Below are 14,939 nucleotides of genomic sequence, written 5' to 3'. Positions count from 1 at the left end.
TAACGGTACAGGTCACTGAAATATTAAAAGTCAAATGAAATCAGTCTTACTAAAACGTGGTAGCTAGACTTTGAGTGGTACCTCATAGGTATTTAAAAATCACCATAAATGTTCTTTAATACAGTTTTTCGATAGTATTTTCGTGACAATTTTATAGCACATATTATATTCAAATGGTACTATATTACAATTTATAACTCAAACGATGTGTCAAATATCATGTTGGGCAATGAACCAAGGATTCACAAAATACAAATAAAGAAAATCAAACTCAAAAATAATTTTATTTTTTGTGATTTTTGGTTTGTGGTAAGGATGCTTTTGTATTGCATTGATTGTATTGTACCTACAAGAAAAACCTGCAGTGTTATTTTTTGCTTAGTCCGCAAAGGCATTTTAATTAGGTACACAACTGACCAAAAATTGCATCCCGGGGAAGGATATAGGCTAGTTTTTATCCCGGAAAATCAAAGGGCTCCCACAGGATTTTTAAAAACCTAATTTCACGCGGACGAAGTCGCGGGCATCAGCTAGTAATGTAATAATTTATACACGTGACGAGTTCATGCTTCCTTGAAGAGATAAAGGAGACAAAGTCCCAGTGGAACTACGCAGTAAGTTTAACGATAAAATATATGCACATTGTGCTGAGTCGATACAAAGGAGCAAACAAAGAATAATTGAGAACACCAATATTTACATAGTATGGTACTAATTACGGCTGTGATAGCCTAGTGGTTAGGACGTCCGCCTTCTAATCCGAGGTTGGGGGTTCGATCCCGGGCACGCACCTCTAACTTTTCGGAGTTATGTGCGTTTTTAAGTAATTAAAATATCACTTGCTTTAACGGTGAAGGAAAACATCGTCAGGAAACCTGCATGCCTGAGAGTTCTCCATAATGTTCTCAAAGGTGTGTGAAGTCTGCAATCCGCACTTGGCCAGCGTGGTAGACTATGACCAAAACCCTTCTCACTCTGAGAGGAGACCCGTTCTCTGTAGTGAGCCGGCGATGGGTTGATCATGATGGTACTAATTCTGATAATGACAGACCAACTTAATTTAACATTGGCTGTACGTAAATAACAAGTCTGAAAGTATTGCTATTGTAGGCTTGCATTGCTATACAGTACGCGGCCGAAAGTGATGAACATCGGCCTTTCAGATTTGTAGAGCGTTGTCTCTGTCACTCATACCCATATGACGTTTTGTCGGTGTCAACGGCCGAGACAGTGCTCTACAAATCTGCTATCTCCTTCTAAAGATCGATGTTCATTACTTTTGGCCGCGTACTGTACCCACCTTTTCAAAATAACTCATGTGGAAAAGGACAGCAGTAATTTAAGACCCATCAGTTCATGTCAGTTAGGGAACTTCTAACAAAACGTCGAGGCTTCGACGTCACTGACAGGAGTCAAAATGTTAGTACATTTAACGAAGCTAAGGTAAAGGTAAGTCCTATTTTTCTTTGATATCACGTCACCATAGCCTTATATTTGACATATATCGTCAATTCAGGATCACACCGAGAGTTCCCGCACTCTAGTTCACTCTGCCATGCCCCATACATAGCACAGTATAAAGACTATCCGTACTAGTTACTATGTGCCTACAGAATTGACTTACATATTACTTCGGACAGGGATATTGAACAAACAAAATGGCACCGACTCAGTGGTGCTTTAGCACCAATGCAACCTCAGTGATGTCTGGATTTCAAACGGGTCGTTTATTAGTATCTAAGAGGTGGCGCTGATTTATTTGGTTCCAAAACCGTGAAAAATTTTGTTCGCTTGACCATATCGATGGCCTACAGCTAACTTCTGAATATTAAGAAAATAATTATAAATTGATAACTTCCTTTTTGGAAGTCTTTAAAAAAAATCACATGAAATTTCTTGACAGTCCACTTGCCATTAGATAGGTAGGTATAACATGACGTCACAGTAAAACCAATATGGCGGATACTAAATGCACACTGTACTTATACCTACTATCGAAAAAACGAATAACATCAATTTAAGGTGACCTTTTAAATGACTCGAACAAAACTCAAAATGTGACTTCCTCAGTTAGCACAACTGGTTTTATATAATATTCAACCGGCCTTGACCGTGGCAATGGCATGTCTTACCCGTGAAAATATTAATAGCAGTATTAAAGATTTTAGTAAGCCATTTCTATCTCCAATAATAATCAATTTAAATTAATAAAATCATCACGAAGTAAAAAATAAGTGAATTCTTGATAATATATACATATGAATCTAAATCTATCCCAAAAGTTAACTCGATTGTAACATTTTTTTAAAAATTAAAAAAGAGCAACGGCTGAGTTTTTTGCCGGCTCTTCTCAGTAAAAACTACTTTCCGAACCGGTGGTTGAGTCTTGACATATCGCAACTAATAAGTAGTACGTGCTGTTATATTCATACTAATACTAATATTATACATAAATGCGAAAGTGTGTCTATCTGTCTGCCTGCTAGCTTTTCACGGCTCAACTGTTCAACCGATTTTGACGAAATCTGGTATAGATATAGCTTACATCCCGGGGAAGGACATAGGCTACTTTTTATCCCGGAAAATTGAAGAGTTCCCACTGGATTTTTAAAAACCTAAATCCACGCGGACGAAGTCGCGGGCGTCATCTAGTATGAAATTAAATAAATAAATTCATGTTCAATTCAAAAGACGGCTTTGTCGCTATTGTGATAAAACTCAATCAGGTGAAGAGTGAATAGGCAGCTTCTAGGCAAGTGCGCTCCATCTTATGCTGCACCATCACTTGCCAGCAGGTCTGATTGCAGCCAAGCGCTAGTCTATAAATTAAAAAAAACTCACCCTTGATAAAGGTGCACACCTGGAGCACGCCAGTCCAGCTGGCGGGCGGGTCTCGGGCTGCGGCGCCGGCACATGAGGCTCTTCCTTCAGTCGATACAGCGACGACGTTCGCGACTGTTGACAAATGTAAGGGAGTTACTCTACGTGACAAATCAGAAATGAGGAGGTCCGTAGGAGAACCAGAGTAACCGATGTAGCTCAGCGCGTGGCGAAGCTGAAGTGTCAATGGGCAGGACACATAGTCCGAAAAACCGATAGATGTTGGGGTTCCATGGTGCTGGAATGGTGACCTCGCACTGGATAGCGTAGCGCTGGACCCCCCCACCCCAAGTGGACGGCAGGGAGCCGCTGCACTGGATCCGTGTGTGGAAGTTCCTACAAGAGACCTATGTCCAGCAGTGGATGTCTATCGGCTGTTGTTGATGATGATGAATAAGTAAGGGTACTTTGTAGGTTTGTGTAGTGATTTGTACCCCGAATAATCATTCACAATTTGCAGTCCCTTACGCGTTCCGGCTTAAGTTTGCGGTTACTTCAGTGGTGTTTGTTTTTGTTTGTACGTTGCATTCACATGCATCAAGGAGCCTTTAAATCATCATCATCATGATTAACCCATGCCGGCCCACTACTGAGCACGGGTCTCCTCTCAGCATGAAAAGGGTTTAGGCCAGCCTGTCCTAGCCCAGTGTAGGTTGGCAGACTTCACACTCCTTTGAGAACACTATGATGAACTCTCAGGCATGCAGGTTTCCTCGCGATGTTTTCCTTCACCGTTAAAGCACCTTTAGAATTGGTTCAGTAGAAGTAATCACTACCCATATTATAAATGCGAAAGTGTGTCTGTTTGTTGGTTGGTTGGTTTTTCCTTCGAACACATCGCAACGGAGCCACGGATTGACGTGATTTTTTGCATGGGTATAGAATAGATGAAGATTTGGAGAGTGACTTAGGCTACTTTTTGTCCCGGAAAATGGGATTTTTAAAACCCTAATTCAACGCGAATGAAGTCGCGGGCAATCAGCTAGTTGATAATAACGTCATAAGATACTTTGATAAAATTAATAGTGGAAACCTACAAAAGTACGATAAAATTTACTAATTAATAAACGTAATCAGTAGTAAATCAACGTGGACTTTGAAATACCAAAGTATTTGGGCGATAGGGATTTTTGAGCAGTCGTCAGTGGTGTGTGTAAGCGAAATTATAAAAGATCGTCGTTGGAATTTTGCAATTTCAACTTGCCGTGTGCAATATCCACCGTTGCGACATGCGAGACTTCCGGCGAAGTCCTGCTGCGCGATTGCGGGAGAATGACAGCCAAGGGCGTCGCCAGCCGATGGCGCAGGGGGGGGCAAGTTGACTTTACATACTACAATTCATACTTTTCTCATTCTCTATGAATGAGAAAAGTAGGTATGAATTGTAGGTATTCTGTGACAGTACAGAGTCCAATGTGTAAAGCTACACGAGCACGAGCTCTTGACTATGCAATAAAAAACTTGTAAATAAGTTATAATAACATTTATTAGAAAAATAGAATAAAAAGGAGTTTGAATTTGAATAAGTGTACAGCGTACAGCGTATTTGTTTTAATTATCAGATTTTAATATTATAATGGTCGTTGTTTGTTTATATTAGGTTAATTAAAATATAATTTTCGGGGATTCATTGTAAACTTCTCGACCACTTTATTATTAAAATCTTGTAAGTTTCCATGTATAAGTTTTCGGTGCACACTCATCATGGCCAAACCATTGAGGCGATTTTCACTCATAGTGCTTCTTAGCCAGGTTTTTAGTCTCCTGAGGCTGCTAAACGATCGCTCTACCGTACACGTCGTGCATGGAAGAGCGATCAAAATTTTCAACGCTTTTTCCGTGTCGGGAAAGAAGGTTTTTGCTTCTTTTAGGATATCAACAACGGTTTGATCTGTTGAGTTTGGTTTATTATGCCAGAATTGCTGCCAAAGCTCGACTTCAATTTTTATGTTTGGTAAATTATAAAACTGAGCGATAGTTTCACAAGTTTCTGTGAGATTTTCGACTGACATCGTTTGCATTTGTGTGGGGTGTAATTTAGATAAAGCAAATGATGGAGTATTTTCTTCAGCAAAGCGTGTTTCAAGCGATGTAATAACGGAGTCCAAGTATGGTATTATTAATGATCTTTTCCAGAATTCTGAAGGGCTTTCTGCTGGGTGATTGCTTCGATGACATTGTTTCCCAACAATGCGCGGCATTGAAGTGATATCCTCGTCCAGGCCGACTTTCTCCGCAACAACAGTAGCATCCTTTATAATTTCATCTGTGACTCTTTCGGGATTATCACGGTGGCTCTTAAGCAATTGCAAAATGCGTTTGACGTGTTGCGAGGCCTTAACCACATCCAAAGCTATGGATTGGAGTGCGTTGACAACAGGTTCTAACAAAGCAGAGTATTTAGCTATCAAAGTAATACAAAGTATAAACGAAATTTTGAAAGCAGCCGCATGGAGTTGAAAGGCATTTTTTCGAGTAGCACTGTTTCCTTCACGCGATAAGTTTTCTAAGGCTTCCAATATAACAGGAAAATTCTCCTTAAATACTCTGATAGTTTTATGTTTCTCACTCCATCTTGTTTCGCAGAGCCTGGCAATATTAGGTACCAATTTTCTTCTCAAAACAGATTCCCGAAAAAAATTAATAATATCTTTAGTGGTTCCCATGGTGTTTCGAATTTCAGGAAGAATATTGAGATCATTTATTACCAGATTCAGTTTATGGGACGAGCAATGAAAGAACAGTGCTTTGGTATATTTTTTGCGAAGGATCGCTTGTACTCCACTGTCTTTTCCGGACATCGTCGAACAACCGTCAAATCCAAAACCAACGCATTTATCAGCAGGATTAAGGTCTTCTTTTGTCAGAAACTCATCGATGCAATATGCAATAGATTTCGCATCCAGACCTTTCAGCTCAACAAATCCGACGAACATTTCTTGGACCTCATTGGCTTCCTCGTCAAAATATCGCAGCCCAATCGATAATTGTTCAGTACCGGAAATATCAGCTGTTTCGTCTGCTAACACACTATAAGCTTCTGCTTCTTTTACTTTTTTCACAATGTCTGCCTTAATAACATCTCCACAAATTGCGATAATTTCATTTTGAATAGCAATCGATCGATAGCTTGCATTCTTTTTCCCATGCTCAATGTGTTTCTTCAAAACTAAATCTCCCGCGTCAATTCGTAGCTTGTATAAGTCCTCGAGAATACCTTCGCCATAATGTTTTCCTCTCAGAGCTAAGTCGTGCGACCCGCAAAACGTAATGCAGGAAATAATAGATGTTATAATTTTTCGGTTTTCTTCAATAATGCCCCAGGAGTATTTGTTGAGTTGTAAATCTACAGGCACACTTCCAAGAAATGATTTAGCGGCTTCCAGTGCCATCTTATGGAAGTGGGTTTCCATGTGCTTTTTGCAATGCTCGTGAATATCTTTGAACTTACAAAACGGCCTTATGATAAATGACCCTAATACGCCTCTAAAAGAATTTGGATTTGGCGGGAACAATGTACAATATTTACAAAAGGCTCCTTTTTGGTGCCTGGAATAGGCCAACCATGGAGAGTACGTTTCCAACCATGAATAATTGAATTTCCTCTTCAAATGTTTAGCGTCTTCCGCAAAGTCATACGTCGCAGACGGAGACCAAGTGTTTTCAAGCAATTCTTTCTTCATTTCAGTCGATAACATTGATGCTTGTCCAATAAATTTACCGATGTCATTTTCGTTGCAGTCATTTATCGAAGAGTCGGGAACTAAGTTCGGTTCTTTGGATGTGCTAGGTCTCGCCAGGTCACCCACGGAATCATCGCTGTCACTGCTTACTCCTTCAGGTTTCTTTCTTTTTAAAACTGCAAAATAAAATATTTGAAATAGCAACAACTTCTTCTGGTCCGCAATTCACATTGAAAGCATAAATGCCCTTCAAGACGGCGGCAGGCTCGAGCCCGCGCAAGGACTAGCGTCAACGATATTTTTTATATCAGCAGTCCTAGCTATTTCGAGCGGCTTAACCGCCGCGGCTATGCTCGCGCGGTCTCTCTCGGGCATCCTCGCTCGAGCACTCTAGAGCGGGCGCGACGACACGCGCGCCGGAGTCTCAAGCATACGCGAGCCGACTGTGCCGAATCGGCACTGCCGATATTCATTCATACAATTTTCTACTTTAAGCTATGTTAATACGGTCCTATTTTCGATTGAACCATTAAATTAAGCAATTTTCCTATTGGTTTAAACTGACGACCCTTAAGAATCGGATATCGTGCCTAGAAACGGATCTTTGCGATTTTAAAAACCGATGCAAAATCAGCATTTATAATCAAATCAATTGACGTTATTTTACGGACGGAAAATACGAAAGCTAAACGCAAGTGATACTCACCAAAAAATTTTCTGATGTCCATATTGATTATGTGGTCACAACTCACAGCAACTATTTAAATGTGATAATAGCGCACAAAAAAAACGTAAAAGCGGGCAGTGGCAACGCTAACGCACGAATAAATGACAGACAGACGATAAAACAAAGGCGGCTGTGCGGGGGGCGCGGGCGCCACGCGGTTACGTTGTTGCTTTGCTTCCCCACTCCCTCTCTCCCGCTTCAACGATAGAGTAGAGCAGAGCGCAGCGTAGTACGGAATATTAAGAGTGGAATTGGTGAATTCATTCGAGTTTCGACGCACGGGAATGATTGTTCAAGGCTTGAACTTCAAGCAAATTGTACACGACGAATAGGTTAGGATAGATAAATAGGATAGTTAGGTAGTTATGTATGTAGGATAAGGTTAAGATAACAAATAAAGAATTACAAACCCTATTTATCCCCTAGCATAGTAGTAGATAAGCTTATACTGAATGTACAGTTTTATTATAAGTAAGTAGTACCTATGTAATAGTTAGTAATGTTAATAACCTATGTTTAGATTTAAGAATAAAGGCTTACATTGCAATAATATAAGATTAGGATTAAGGAACGGTTATATTATGCATGTAAATAGTCGATAAGCATAGGTGATAGAAAGAGAAATATTAGTACGAAAGAGATAGATACAGCAGATAGATAGAAAGAGATGACAAATAAAGTCACCCCACTCTGCGTCGACCGCTCGTCACAGTTAATAGCGATGTAAGTACGCCCCGCGAGTATAAATATAGCCCTCCTGGGCGACGTCCGTCATTCCGTGCTCGGCTTCCGCCCCGTGCGGACGTTTGCTGATGCGCTCCGTTTCTCGGTACCGGTTTGAACTCTCTCGCGCGAGTTCGCCAGTGTCAGTGCAAGTGCCATTATCAGTGCCATCGGATTGTTCCTGCGTTGGGTGTAGTATTAGTGTAGTTCTAGGATCCAGGTCCCGTGAGTACACTAGTCTAAGCGCAGCATAGGTTCACACCCCCGTCACCCAAGGGCGGGGACTCACATTAGGGCCACACCGTAGGTACCCACCTCCCTGCCTTGGCAGGGAGGACCTTTAGCGCCACCGGGTCCACTATGGGCCCCAACCACCCCGACCAACCCGCTCCTGGGCCCCATCAGGGCCCGGAGTTCCCCCAGACATTTTATAAAGACGTCGACATGAGTGCTCTCATCGCCGACCTCGCGACCCGAGACCCCAACTACCTTAAGAAATTTAAGGTACATGCGAGTCGGACGCCTACGCGCTACGACCGTCCCCCGGCATCTCCTCCCTCGGCCACGGCCATGGAGGACGACACCCCGACCGTGACACCGACCGACACTAAGGAGCCTCACTCCAAAACCCCAGCCGGGCCTTCAGCCCAAAAACCGATCCCGACCAAGGAGCCTCACTCCGAAACGTCCCCAGCCTCCTCTGAAACAGAGGAATTCATGACGGTGCAGACGAAGGCCCAGAAGCGAAAGCTGAAGGCCTCAAAGTCGCACGCAAACCCACCTAAAAAGGTGGGCGTTGCAGCCCCTTCAGGGCCCGGTAACCAACCCACGACCTCCCAAGCGACCTCCGAGGAGGAGTCTGAAGACTCCCCCATGGAGGAACCGCCAAGGGAAAAAGTCCCTCCTCTCTTCATTAGAGAGAAACTGAGCTGGCAGCGTATCCTGCCACTTTTAGACCAGCAGGGTATCTCCTTCACGAGTGCCCGCTCGACCGCAGTGGGCATCAAAGTTCAATGCCCAACTTCAGGCGACCATCGCCTTCTCACCAAGACTCTCCGTCAAGAGAATGTAGGGTTCCACACCTACGCTCTTCCCGACGAACGCGTTTTACGCGTAGTCATTCGCGGCCTTCCGAAGGAGCTGAACACCGACCACATAAAGACAGACCTCCTTTCCCAGGAGCTGCCAGTACTAGAGGTTCACAGGATGTACCATCCTAGAACCAAAGCCCCCTACGAGATGGTGCTCGTTACCCTCGAACTTACCCCCGCGGGTAAGAAAATCAATAACATCACATCGGTGTGTCGCCTCACGGGTCTTAAAATAGAGCCCCCCCGTAACCGCGGCAGGATGGGCCAGTGCCATCGCTGCCAGATGTACGGCCATTCCGCAAGGAATTGTTTCGCCCACCCCAGGTGCGTTAAGTGCCTAGGGGACCACGGCACCTCCGACTGCCCCAGGAAGCAACCTACCGAGGAACCCCCGAGCTGTGTTCTTTGCAGGGCTCAAGGGCACACCGCGAATTATCGCGGATGCCCTAAAGCCCCCAAGGAGCAAAAGCGAAGGGTCAAACCGGCCGGCCGCAAACCTGCTGCAGCTCCCCAACCCGCCCAGAAATTCGTCCCTGCGCCGGCTCCGGCCACCAACGCATGGGAAAAACCCCTTCCCAGGGCTAACCCTCCTGCGCCAAAGCCCGCCCAACCAGCCCCGGCCAAGCCCGCCCAATCAGCCCCGGCCAAGCCCGCCCAATCAGCCCCGGTAAAGGCTTCCGCGCCTACGCCCCAGCCCCAAGCAGAGCCTTCTCTCCATTCATCCGCGGCGACTAACGCTGCGGATAATCTCCACTTAATCGAAACTGTCCTCGCCTCTATTGATATAGTGGAGATGGAAGTTTTCGCCCGGACCTTCAGGAAGGATCCCAAATTAGCTATTACCCAACACTTGGGTCTGCTCATCTCCATTAATAACCTTAAAGCAACCCATAATGGATAGTACGACCAAAGGTAGATTAAAACCCCACTCCTTAGTAGTCGCGTTCTACAACGCGAACGGCCTTATCGACCAAATGGACGAAGTCCGCGAATTTGTATGTGCACATCAAACCGACATTCTCCTAGTGCAAGAGACCTTCTTGAAACCTAGTAGAAGTAATCCCCGAATTGCTAATTTTAATATAGTCAGAAACGACAGGGCCACTGCTAAGGGTGGCACTGCCATATACTACAGAAGGGCTCTTCACTGCACTCCTCTCGATCCTCCACAACTAACCAATATGGAAGCCTCCATATGTCAGGTGAGTATGACTGGCCATCCGTCGGTCATACTAGCATCCGTCTATCTCTCTCCCTCGAAAGATCTGTTAGAAAGTGACATCCGCGCACTTCTCTCATTAGGAGACTCCGTTATCGTGGCCGGAGACCTTAACGCCAAACATCAAAGTTGGAATTGCCGCTCCCCGAACACACGAGGACGCCAACTCGAAAGACTGACGCACCGCCCCGATCTTAACTTCATAGTTATAGCACCTGACACACCGACTCGTTACCCAATGACCGACAATTCAACAGACAGACCGGACATACTCGATATAGCTCTTCTAAAGAACATCGCCCTTCAGGTGAGTCCTTTGGAGGTGCTGTCCGAGCTAGGTTCAGACCACCGTCCCGTCCTAATGCGGCTAGGACCCCCGCCCACCGCGGCCCCCCCGACCAAAACAGTCATTGACTTCAAGAAGCTCTCAGAGCATCTTAAGTCTATAGACTCTGTGCACATCTCTCAAATTCCTGACATTATAGGTAGTCTAGATGAAGCGCATGCAGCCTCACTGCACCTTACTAATCATATCCGCGATGCTCTAAGCGCCTGCTCCCGACAGATGCCGAACGGTTTCACCCGTCGACAGTTGCCGGACGACGCCAGAGAGCTCATCACCATCAAAAACGCTAAACGTAGAGCCCATGACGCATGTCCTAACGCCGACAACCGGAGAGAACTCTGGCGAGCCCAGAGGGAGGTAAAGGCTCGCCTTGCCGAACTCCGCGACGAACAATGGGACAGGAAGCTGAGTGAGCTCAAGCCATCGCATGTAGCCTACTACAGCCTGGCGAGAGCTCTCAAAGCCGACCCTGTCTCGGCCACTCCTCCGCTTTTACGTCCCAATCAACCACCCGCCTTTGAAGATGTCGATAAGGCCGAATGCTTGGCTGATAGCCTAGAAGCCCAATGCTCCCCGAGCACCATCTCTGTAGACAAGTCCCACATAGAACTAGTCGAAAACAAACTAGCATCTATCTTCTCTTCCGCCCCAGATGGCGATCCAATCCTCCCGACAAATAGCGGCGAAGTTCGTCAAATTATCAAAGAATTTCACGCCAAAAAAGCCCCAGGCCCCGACTCTATTAATAACAAAACTCTAAAGTTACTCCCTGACGTATTAATCAACCTCCTGGTTGTAATTTTTAACACCCTCATGGCAGGATGCTCCTTCCCCGACAGGTGGAAAGAAGCTACCGTTATAGGCATCCCCAAGCCAGGGAAACCTAGGAACCTCCCTACTAGCTACCGCCCCATTAGTTTGCTCAACACCCTTGGCAAGGTGTATGAGAAAGTGATCCTTAATCGACTTAGGTCCGTCGTAGAGGAGAAAAACCTCCTCAACGACGAGCAATTTGGCTTTCGAACCAGACACTCATGTGTTCATCAAGTGCACCGCCTCACGGAGCACATCCTTCTCGGCTTCAACCGATTCAAAACGAGAGGTATCCCAACGGGAGCCCTCTTCTTCGATGTAGCCAAAGCCTTCGACAAGGTGTGGCACGCCGGCTTGATCTACAAGCTTTACCATCTAGGCGTGCCCGAAAGACTCGTACGTTTACTACGAGAATTTCTCACCAATCGAACTTTTCGCTACCGTCTGGATGGGACCCTATCCTCCCCAAGACCTCTCCGAGCAGGAGTCCCTCAGGGCTCCCTGCTCTCGCCACTTTTGTACGCGCTGTACACCAGCGACATTCCCAGATCCCCTCATGTTCATATAGCCCAGTTCGCGGATGACACCGCTCTATATAGCTCCGACTTAAACTACCGGAACGTTAAAGCTCGACTCCAAAAGGCAGTCAGTAGCCTAGGCCACTGGTTCCGCCTTTGGAGGATAGAGGTTAACCCGGAGAAAAGCGCAGCAGTGCTCTTTCAAAAGTCCAAAAGGAAATCACAATACAAACTTCGACAGACTGAAATAACTCTTTACGACCGCCCCATTCCCTGGCAAACTAATACCAAGTACTTGGGTGTAACCTTTGATGACAAGATGAGCTTCGCCGCGCACATTCGTAGAGTCCGCAAGAACGCAGCGTATGTGCTCTCCCGTCTTTACCCCATGATTTGCGCAAAGAGCAAAATGTCACTTCGACACAAAGTCACGCTATACAAAACGTGCATCCGCCCAATAATGTCTTATGCCTGTGTTGCATTTGCACACCTGCCGCCCTCCTCTCTCAAACCTCTCCAAGTCCTACAGAATAAGTTTATGCGTACGGCCACTGGCTCCCCGTGGTACATGCGCAACGTGGACCTCCACAGAGACCTCCAACTCCCGACAATAGCTCATTACTTTAAACAGCTTTCCAAAAATTATTTTGAGAAAGCCATTAGACACCCCAACCCCCTAATAGTTGAGGCAGCGACTTACACCCCTGACCGAAACGACCCCCCAGATAAAAGACGCCCTAAGCACGTCCTTAATGACCCCGACGATCAAATCATGACCGACAATGCACCCTATCTCGTAGGGCTACACAATTCAACCTCATCACAGCGTCTTCGCCGGCGAAGACGAGGTCCCCGATTTCTAACGTCACCCGGACGTGGGCTCACGCCACGGCCTCGGGGGCGTACGGACTAACCAACAAAACCGACAACTCCACCCATCCCAACGTCATCCTAAGCCGTGGTCCGAGCCTCACAGGAGGCGCCCTTAGGAGGACGTTGCCCCCCGACCTCTCGTATTATTTCTTCGAGCCCTAGGGCTCACCCCCAGGCGGAGCTTCGCGCTCGCCAACCCCCCCGGTGACGCTGTAGCGGCCAGTAGGGCCTACGCAGCATAGTCAATCCGAAACAACACAAAACGACGTCCGTCATTCTCGCGGCGGCAGCGGTACGAGCAAGACTAACAGAGCAGAAGCGCTCTGCAGACGAGCCATCGACGACAGGGGCGGCGGTTCTTCCGGCACAATTGGACTTTTATTTCGCCTCCCCCACGCATGTGTGCATGGTAAAGTAAAGAGACAACCCGACTGATAGGAATCAGTGCACGTTCAGGCACCGTCCTGAACACAAATCAACTCAAATACTTAGGACTTTGGTTGCATTATATTTGGCAACTTTTTTAGAATCTCTAGGGGGGGGCAGCTGCCCCTCCCTGCCCCCCCTTGGCGACGCCCTTGATGACAGCTACAATGTCACGATCGCAATCATCTCTGATTGGTTAACGCTCGCTCACTATTGGCTACAATGTATTGTTGCAACAAGAATGGCACAAATTCACACAATCAGAACAATTGAGATTATAATAATGATTGATGCAGGTTTTAGATAATCGCCCTACAGGACTATGCCTACTAATCAATGTGTACAACTCAATGAACCTTTATCATCAATCATCATCATCCACCGATAGACGTCTACTGCTGGAGATAGGTCACTTGTAGCGACTATCACACGCCACGGTCTTGAGCCGCCTGAATCTAGCGTCTCCCTGTGACTCGTCTGATGTCGTCCGTCCACCTAGTGGGGGGTCTTCCAACACTGCGTCTTCCGGTGCGAGGTTGAGCCTTGCAAGAATATTATTATTAACTCATATAGTTACTAGCCGTTTCCCGCAACTTTATTCTCGTTAAGTTTTCCTAGACATCCCGTTGGAATTCCTCAAAATCCTTTCTGACTGTGCCCCTACTCAACTCGTACCCGTACTCAATGAATATTTCCTTCTTCAATATATCTAGGTCCAGTTTAAGCTGTGCGGTCAGTCACAGTACTGTGTTATAATATGTACCAGATGTTTTCATAGCATACGGACAGCAACTTGAGCCCTGATAAATGTTCCATACCTTAGATCCCTGCTCGAGCTGGAGTCGCGACCGTACCAACCTCCCACCCGTTTCCCCACCACTTCCAGCATTTTTTATTTATTTAAAAGAATATTAGCCATGTTAAATGACTTCCCCTTTCCTCTCCAACTAAGCGTCAAGCTTGTGCTAGAAGTAGGTACGACAATAGTGCAACGGGCGGGGTTTGAACCGTCGACCTTTCGGTTTTCAGTCCACTCCTTTAGCCGTTGAGCTATTGAGGCTTATAATATCAAGAAGAAGAATATCTCACCGCATATTCAGCGTCCAGCTTAGCGTAGACATCCGCATTGTGCCTCCGGCGCGCGCGCACCGCCTGCCGCAGCGAGCTGGAGTCGCGACCGCACCAACCCCCCACTCGCTCCCCCACCACTTCCAGCATATCAGCTACACGGCTGAAACAAAAGGAAAATGTTTGTTTATTATGAAGAAAATCGGGGCTAGTAACATTAGGGAATGTTACGTCCTCCATGACGGACGTGTTACTCTGTAACGCATCCGAGATGTTTGCTGACGCCAGAATACTGTTTTTTACATTCATGCGCATCCCTGGTGCTGTGGTTGTGGACCAGCGCCAACAGAGTTCTGAGCATGATGAAACACTGGTTTGTTAAGAAGACAATCGCGGCTTAAGACAGGAATAGAATAGCAAGAGGTTTACATCGCCCTTTGCGCTATACCTAATGCTTTCAGAATTGTTGTACCGCAAACAATTCCACCCTCACCACTCGGATGTCTGGTGCACTTCGACCACCCGTTGTGCCAGATCCTTTTTTCCACGCACATGCAAACTGTGGATTCAAA

The 14,939-nt window shown here is 45.9% G+C and overlaps 2 protein-coding genes across 4 annotated transcripts in view; both read right to left on the bottom strand.

The window, feature by feature from the left end:
• mino (glycerol-3-phosphate acyltransferase mino) overlaps nt 1-14,939 on the bottom strand; it is a 77,892-nt gene that overhangs the window by 27,128 nt on the left and 35,825 nt on the right. For all 3 annotated transcript variants that reach the window (XM_069506850.1, XM_069506848.1, XM_069506847.1), the window contains 2 exons: nt 14,389-14,530; nt 2,842-2,955 (listed from right to left, as the gene is read on the bottom strand). In XM_069506850.1, coding sequence (XP_069362951.1) covers nt 2,842-2,955; nt 14,389-14,517 — 243 coding nt within the window. In that variant the 5' untranslated portion in view covers nt 14,518-14,530. The remainder of the gene's footprint in view (nt 1-2,841; nt 2,956-14,388; nt 14,531-14,939) is intronic.
• Nucleotides 4,349-7,301, bottom strand: LOC117993706 (zinc finger MYM-type protein 1-like). Its single transcript, XM_034981519.2, has 2 exons — nt 7,270-7,301; nt 4,349-6,739 (listed from the first exon to the last, which is right to left on the bottom strand). The coding sequence occupies exons 1-2, from the start codon at nt 7,289-7,291 to the stop codon at nt 4,482-4,484; spliced, it is 2,280 nt and encodes a 759-aa protein (XP_034837410.1). The 5' UTR covers nt 7,292-7,301; the 3' UTR covers nt 4,349-4,481.

The sequence above is a fragment of the Maniola hyperantus genome, chromosome 24 (assembly GCF_902806685.2).
Source record: "Maniola hyperantus chromosome 24, iAphHyp1.2, whole genome shotgun sequence".
In the NCBI taxonomy this organism is placed as follows: domain Eukaryota; kingdom Metazoa; phylum Arthropoda; class Insecta; order Lepidoptera; family Nymphalidae; genus Maniola; species Maniola hyperantus.
Note: the sequence above shows the minus strand (reverse complement) of the source record. Positions and strands in the feature narration are given on the sequence as shown.